The sequence below is a fragment of the Phyllobates terribilis genome, unplaced genomic scaffold, assembly GCF_046119375.1.
Source record: "Phyllobates terribilis strain yellow unplaced genomic scaffold, ASM4611937v1 Scaffold_1__5_contigs__length_1240528914, whole genome shotgun sequence".
Classification (NCBI taxonomy): Eukaryota; Metazoa; Chordata; class Amphibia; order Anura; family Dendrobatidae; genus Phyllobates; species Phyllobates terribilis.
Window position 1 is genome coordinate 285,178,481 of NW_027362761.1, and position 7,641 is coordinate 285,186,121.

At 49.2% G+C, this 7,641-nt stretch overlaps 1 protein-coding gene across 1 annotated transcript; it reads right to left on the bottom strand.

The window, feature by feature from the left end:
- Positions 1-668: 668 nt before the first annotated feature.
- On the bottom strand, positions 669-1,520 carry LOC141259921 (olfactory receptor 11L1-like). Its single transcript, XM_073676095.1, has one exon. The coding sequence runs from the start codon at positions 1,518-1,520 to the stop codon at positions 669-671; it is 852 nt and encodes a 283-aa protein (XP_073532196.1).
- Positions 1,521-7,641: the final 6,121 nt, after the last annotated feature.

A 7,641-nucleotide genomic window follows, 5' to 3' on the forward strand; every position in this document is an offset into this window, starting at 1 on the left:
AAGTTTGTGAATCTCTGCCCTGCACCACTGCAAGGGCCGCTTCTTGCACCCATCTAATTATACCCTTGCTCTGGGAAACTCTTGGTTACCGCATTGGGTGGAAAAACAGGTCAGGCAAATTATAGTGTATCATATAGAACATACTGGGCCTTTCGGTTGTGCAGCGTATGGGTCCTAGCTGACCTGGGTTAGATGTGTGTGAAATTTATCTTTTTTTCTTTCTTGCATTGCCGGGGCAACTCTGTTTTCGATGTTAGTAAAAATGAATTCCCTAACAAATTGCCTGGTCATGTTCTTTGTCCTAGACTTGCTGTATTCTGGGAGAGACCACCCCTGTACACGGTCTACACTCATACACCTTTGCTAAAGTAGCTGTTAGCTGTTTGTACAATGAACCTCAGTCATCTCTCCCAAACTCCACTTACACATGAATTTTCAGCTAGGATGAGTATTCAAGTATTGTTAATGATGAGGGTGAAGTAAGCCGCTAACAGTTTACTATGGCTGTGGACTATTTAGCACAAAAACAAAATAATCAAGCCTAAAAATGTATTCATTTATCAGGGAAGATTTGAAAGGCAATCATACATGTTAAATGGTCAGCTGATACTGCCAACATTCTTTGGCTTGGTCTAATTTAATCTAATTTGTTTTGGGGTCCTTTAGTCTCAGCTCTGATTTGACAGGTTGATAAAATACATACATTTTAATGATTTCATGGCTTCTCTAACATTTTCGTTTCGAAGGCTATAAATGATAGGATTTAAAAATGGGGTTACAATGGCATAAAAAACTGAAAGACATTTATCAAATACAAAAGTGTGTCCATGGTTTGGCCTCACATACATCGATATAACAGAGCCATAATAGATAATAACCACAGTGAAATGAGATCCGCATGTAGAGAAAACCTTTTTGCGACCACTATGTGAAGGCATCTTTAATATAACTAAGATGATCTGTATGTAAGATAAAATAATAAAAAATAAACAACTGAACACAACGAACCACACAAGACTGAAAAAATAGACTTTTAGAAGTGATGTGTTAGTGCAAGAGAGATTAAAAATTGGGGACGCATCACAGAAAAAGTTGTCAATTTCATTCCTACCGCAAAAGGACAGTTGACTTAAAAAATATATAGGAATTAATGAACTTATAAAACTAGAAAGCCATGACATCACTGCCAACTGATGGCAAAATCTTTTAGTCATTATTGTTGAGTATCTCAAAGGGTTACAAATTGCCACATATCGATCATAAGCCATGACTGCCAATAAGTAATTTTCAATACCCCCTAAAACAAAAAAGAAATATAGTTGGGTAATACAGGCATAAACTGTTATTCTTTTGTCACCATATACCATATCGGTCAGCATTTTTGGCATCGTAACTGAAGTGTAACCGATTTCCATAAAAGCAAAATTTCCAAGGAAAAAGTACATCGGACTACTAAGTTTGGAGCTTTTCCAAATGACAGTGATGATTATTGTATTCCCAGCAATTGTAGATAAGTACATCATAAAAAAGAGGAGAAAGAAAAACAGTTGTAGATTTTTCTGGAAGTTGAAGCCAATCAGGTGAAATTCTTGAAATGTATAATTTTTAACTTTCATCCTGGTTAATTGTGATTCATTCTAAAATTGTGTAAATACAGTTACTTCCTTCAGTAGATGTTTTATGTAAATGAAATACAATGTTTTTTAAATATTATCCAAACTGACATGGTTTATTTGTCTCAAAACATAAACAGTTTTCAGAACTTGTTCTTTTTTTTCCAAGATTTCTAAACTAATTCTTATGAAAGGCCATCAATATTTGATCAGTAATGGTCAAACGGCAGAGACTTCTGTGTTTTCTAGAAGCTTATAAGAGCGGTTCCACTTGGTTTTGCCACACAACTTTAGGCCATGTTCACACGTTAAGTATTTGGTCAGTATTTTACCTCAGTATTAGAGTTGAACGTGCTCAGTCTTATCCAATAATTTTTGGAGTGCTCTGCTAATATGTTTGGCTACCTGCATCTGCGGTGGTAGACAGATGCCACACATGTGGGGATTGCCTAACAGGCAGTATATGTAAGTGACGCGCCCCTGGGCCTGTGTCGCGCTGCGTTGCGCACGCGGGAGCTTACCCGGAGCCGGATCTCTTGAGGGTTGTAGTCTCGTGGCGGCGACCCGGTCCGTGCCCAGGGAGTCAAACTGAGCGGCGATGTAACAGCGGTAGCTGGTTGATGACTACGCCACCCGTTGAATGCAGCTATGGAGCTGCCGCTGCAGGGCAGACCGCTGAGGCCGGTGGAAGGATGGTGCAGCGTGGATGGTATAACCCCCAACGGGAGGGGTATGGCCTCAGGGCAGCCGACGTGGATGATGGGGGTAGCAGGAACCACTCAGAGACGGTGCGGTGTAGTTCAGGGTCTTTACTGGTGACAAAGATAGACCCTCCCGGAGTACTTGCTAGTGATAGGGGCCTGGTCAGTCCTTGAGCAGATGGGATCTCCCCTGGCCAGGCGGAGTTGTAGGCCTTCCCAACTAACTGTACTCTTCTGGCTACCTTGCTAGAGGCGGGAATAAGTAGCCCACATCCCTGAGTGTACCGTGTGGTGCTCACCCGTATGGCCGGTGACTCGGGGCCTTCTAATGGCTTCCGCTCCACGATGGCGGTGCTGGTCCCACGCGTGTGACCGTGCCTTCGGGCTTCTGGGCCAGAGGACCTGAAATCCTCTGCCGGACGGTTTCTGCTGCTGGGTAGGAGTTAGTCCCCACAGCCTCGGACTCCGGGTCCGGTAAGAAATCTTCTCAGTCAGGGCGAGCTCTACAGCTGCCAGCCCCTGACTCGTTGTAACACTGCTCCCCACAGAGCTCCTGATGTTTCTTGAAATGCTGCTTCTCTTCTCTACTATTGTTCTGTCTTCTTTCTCACTAACCCTGCCTCAGCCCCGGGTTTATATAGGGGAAGTCCTTCCCCTCCCAAGACTGGGCAGGAGGTGTGGCATGCACAGGATCCCTGACCAAAGGACCTCCCACCTGCTCTCAGACGTAATATCTCTATCACTGTGGCAACCAGACCCCTGGGGTGTCACATTCCCCCCTAGTGAAATTTAGTACTCCGGGACTAAACATATTTTTTTTTAGAAAAACATAACAAGGTATAACAATAACAATACAATAAGAAAAACACATAAGATGGTTACGGCGTGTCCGCAACCGGGTGCAGTTTTGAAAAGCAAGGTGTCCATTTCACCAAAACAGGGAGACGTAACCAGGTAGGGGCCTGTCCTGCCCCGAGTCCTTAACAGTCTTTAGTCCATCCTGGGTTACGCTCCAACTATGTACAAGGATTCCCGGTAAATCCACCAAGGACTCCTAAAAATAACTAGAAACACAAAATTATACACAAGCAACTATAAACAAGTAAACATTATAAGATAGCTTAAACATTTAGATCCTCCAACGTGCGGGTAGCTGGCCTCTAGTGGCCCTAGTGGACCTACGGAGCTGACTGTCTGGCCCTGAACTACAGGGTGTAGGAGCTGTCAAGGGTAAACTGGGCAGCTGTCTATGGGCCCTCTGGCTCACTAGGGGTATGGCAGGCTCACTATAAGCAGAGGGTTGATTTTCCGGGTCTGCTTGTGTAGAGTCTTCTGCCTCCTGGACCGGCTGTTCTTCCAGCTCTACCGGTTGCTCCGTAGGTTCTTGGGATGATGGTTGGAGGAAGGTGAGTACGGGTACCACAACTGCACCATTGACTTGAGTCCAAGACCGAGGGAAGTCCCCGAGCACAGTACTAACCATATCTTCCTTTTCCTCTACGGGTCGATGGTCTTCTTGTTCCTCTTCAGGGTTCCTCAGTTGTTCGGGACACTTCTTCAGGTGGTCCCGGGATACAATGGCTGTGGTTTCCCCTCCGTCTTTACTGATGGTACAAACCTTCGGGTTCTCGTGGCTTGAGGGCAGTACGGTGTACGGGTCCTTCTCCCACTGGTCGTCCAACTTGTGGAGCCGTCTCTTCCTCTTCAAGACCTGCTCTCCGGGTACCAGGGGAACAGCGGGAGCATACTGGTTGTAAGTTTTCTCTTGTCTTTCCCTAGCCTGACAGAGACTTCGCTCCACGCTCTCCTGTACTCTCCGGTACTGCTGCTGCCTCTCTGTGTCCCAGTCTGCTTCTGGTGAAGTGTCCTCGGGTGTCAGGACTCCCATTTCCAGGTCAACAGGTAACTTACCAGGTCTTGCCCTCATTAGGTAAGCCGGGGTACAGTTGGTGGAACCTACCGGGATGTGGTTGTATAGGTCCACCAGATCGGGCAGCTTCTCAGGCCACAGACTGCGTTCTTCCAGGGGCAACGTTTTCAGAAGATCCATTACCACCTGGTTCATTTTCTCACAAAGTCCATTAGTTTGCGGATGATAGGGTGTCGTCCTTATCTTCCGGCAGCCATACAGAGTGCAGAATTCTTGGAAGACCTCCGCTTCAAAGGCAGGTCCCTGGTCTGTCAACACTTGGTCCGGGTACCCGTGTGGACGGCAGAAATGCTGCTGGAAGGCTCTCGCTGCTGTTCGAGCTGTTAAGTCCTTGACGGGGACGACAACCAAGAACCGGGAGTAGTGATCCACGATGGTTAGTGCGTAGACGTAGCCACTTCTGCTTGGGGTCAGTTTTACATGATCCAAGGCTACCAGTTCCAACGGCTGCCGGGTGACGATGGACTGCAGGGGAGTCTTCTGGCTGGCACGATCCTTCCTTCTTAGGTTGCACGGGCCACAGTCTCTGCACCACTTCTCAATGGTTCCCCTCATGCCTACCCAGTGGAATCGCTCGCGCAGCAGGAACTCCAGCTTCTTCCACCCGAAGTGTCCAGCTCCGTCGTGGTATGCCTCCATCACCATGGCTGCGTCTCTTCGTGGCACCACTACTTGCCAGAGTAGTTCATGCGTCCGGGAGTTAACCATTCTGCGGCACAACTTCCCCTTGTAAAGGAACAGTCGACTCCTCTCTGCCCATAGTTGTTTGGCTTCCTCCGGAGCGTCTGGTTCAAGGCAAGCCTCAGGGCGAGTCAGCATCTCCTTCACCAGTCGGACGGCAGGGTCGCTGTCTTGCGTTTCCGCCCAGTTGTAGTGAGGTAAGGGGTTCAACGTAGCAGCCTGCTTACTCCTTACCCGGTGGGAGTACTGGATAGTCCCATGACGGTGGAACGCAGGGAGTTCAACTTCTTCCAGTCCCTCCGGATCTTCTCCTTCGTCCGGCAGGTTGGGCATCCTGGACAGGGCGTCCGCGTTGGTATTGGAGCGTCCTGCCCGGTATTTGATTGTGAACTCGTAGTTGGACAGACGGGCCATCCACCTCTGCTCCAGGGCACCGAGTCTTGCCGTGTCCAGGTGTGTCAACGGGTTGTTATCCGTGTACACGGTGAACCGGGAAGAAGCGAGGTAAAGCTTAAAGCGCTCGGTGACTGCCCATACTACGGCCAGGAACTCTAGCTTAAATGAGCTGTAATTCTCGGGATTCCTTTCGGTGGGTCGCAGCTTTCGGCTGGCGTAGGCGATTACTCGTTCCTTCCCCTGCTGGATCTGGGACAGTACGGCTCCTAGCCCGATGTTACTGGCGTCGGTGTAGAGGATAAAGGGCTGGCTATAATCCGGGTACGCCAGGATTTCGTCCCCCGTGAGGGCCATCTTCAGCTGGCGGAATGACTCTTCTTCCAGCTCCTCCCATTTGAAGGGCGGCTTCTGGTTCTTGGCCTTCCGGGGACTGGCCTATCAGGAGGTCCTGCATAGGTGCTGCCTTTTTGGTGAAACCGGGAATAAACCTTCGGTAGTAGCCTACCAACCCGAGGAACTGCCGCACTTCTTTTACGCTGGAGGGGCTTGGCCATTCCTTAATTGCGGTGATCTTATCAGGGTCGGGAGCCACTCCGTCAGCGCTCACCACGTGTCCCAGGTACTGCACCTTTGGTTTCAGGAGGTGACACTTGGAGGGTTTCACCTTTAGGCCGTAACTTGCCAGAGCTTCGAACACTTCCGCCAGGTGTTTCAGGTGGTCCTCATACGTCTTGGAATATACGATGACATCGTCCAGGTACAACAGGACCGTCTCGAAGTTTCTGTGGCCCAGACAACACTCCATTAGTCGTTGGAAGGTTCCCGGTGCGTTGCAGAGTCCGAACGGCATGCAGGTGAACTCGCTAAGTCCCATCGGGGTGGTGAATGCGGTCTTCTCCCGGTCCGCCTCTGCTACAGGAACCTGCCAGTACCCGCTAGTGAGATCCAAGGTAGAGAAGAAGTTAGCAGATCTTAAAGCAGCCAATGACTCCTCTATCCTTGGTAAGGGGTACGCATCCTTGTGTGTGATACGGTTGATTTTCCGGTAATCTACACACATCCTCATGGTGTTGTCTTTTTTTCTGACTAAGACTAGTGGAGCTGCCCAGGGGCTACAGCTATCCCTGATCACCCCAGCCTCCTTCATGTCTCTAAGCATCCCCTTGGCGTGTTGGTAGTGTGCAGGGGGTACGGGTCGATACCTCTCTTTTATGGGAGGATGGTCTCCCGTGGGGATGTGGTGTTCTACCCCCTTGACTCGCCCGAATTCTAACGGGTGTTTACTAAACACTCTCTCGTACTCTTGAACCACCCGATAGACTCCCTGTTTCTGATGTGAGGGAGTGGAGTCAGTACCCAAGTGTAGTTGCTGACACCAATCCTCCATTACTTTCTTAGAGCCGTTACCTTCCTCCGGGTGAGATGGAGGCAAGGGTTCCACAGACTGTATAGAGTTTTGGTTGATGGTATATAATTTTGCTAGCGTGGCATACCGGGGCAGGTACACTTCCCTCTCCCTGATATTGATTATGCGAACGGGCACCCTCCCATGGCGTACATTGACCACCCCCCGTGCTGTCAAAATGGTGGGCCTACTGTCTGAGTAAACTGGTTCTACCATTGCCTGGTAATCTCTACCTCTCAGACCAATAGCTGCCCGGCACCAAATCATCATTTCACTTTTTGGGGGCATGGCAATAGGGAAAGGGTCACACATTCTTACGCTACCAATCTCACCGCCGGAGAGTTCCACCTGTTGCCGTCGCATCAGTGCCCGGATCTCTTTCTGGAGCACTCGCTGCTCGCCGGAGCTGGCGTTCTTGGCAACCTGCTGTAGAAGGAAAATCACCTCTGCAAGACAATTTTCAATTTCATTAGTTCCTAGAGTTATTTTTGGGTGGCTCTCATGTTTGTCAATGTCTACAATGATCAGTCCCTGTGCTGCCAGTTCGACTCTACCGATTTTGATGGTCACCTCTTTAAATCCGATCTGTGGCACGGGCTGGCCATTGCTGGCGATGATACTCAAGTCGTCGTCAGGGTAGCGGGTAATATCCGAGTCATTCCAGTACTGCTTAAAGAGCACGTACGGGATGGTGGTGACCTGTGACCCGGTGTCCAGTAGGGCACTCATGGGAATGCCATCCAGTACCACAGGCAAGACTGGACGTCCTCCCACATATCTGTCGCGCCAGTTCGATGGGCCTGGTGATCTTTTTCCTGGGGGTTGGCCCTCTACCCCAGGTTGTGCCCGTTTAAAGAACAGTACCTTTCCATATGTCCGGGTTGATTGCAGCGGCGGCAGATGGGTCGTCCGTCC

Bases quoted from the DNA above. Each gene is read 5' to 3' on its own strand.
- LOC141259921 (XM_073676095.1), bottom strand. From the start codon at position 1,520: ATGTACTTATCTACAATTGCTGGGAATACAATAATCATCACTGTCATT.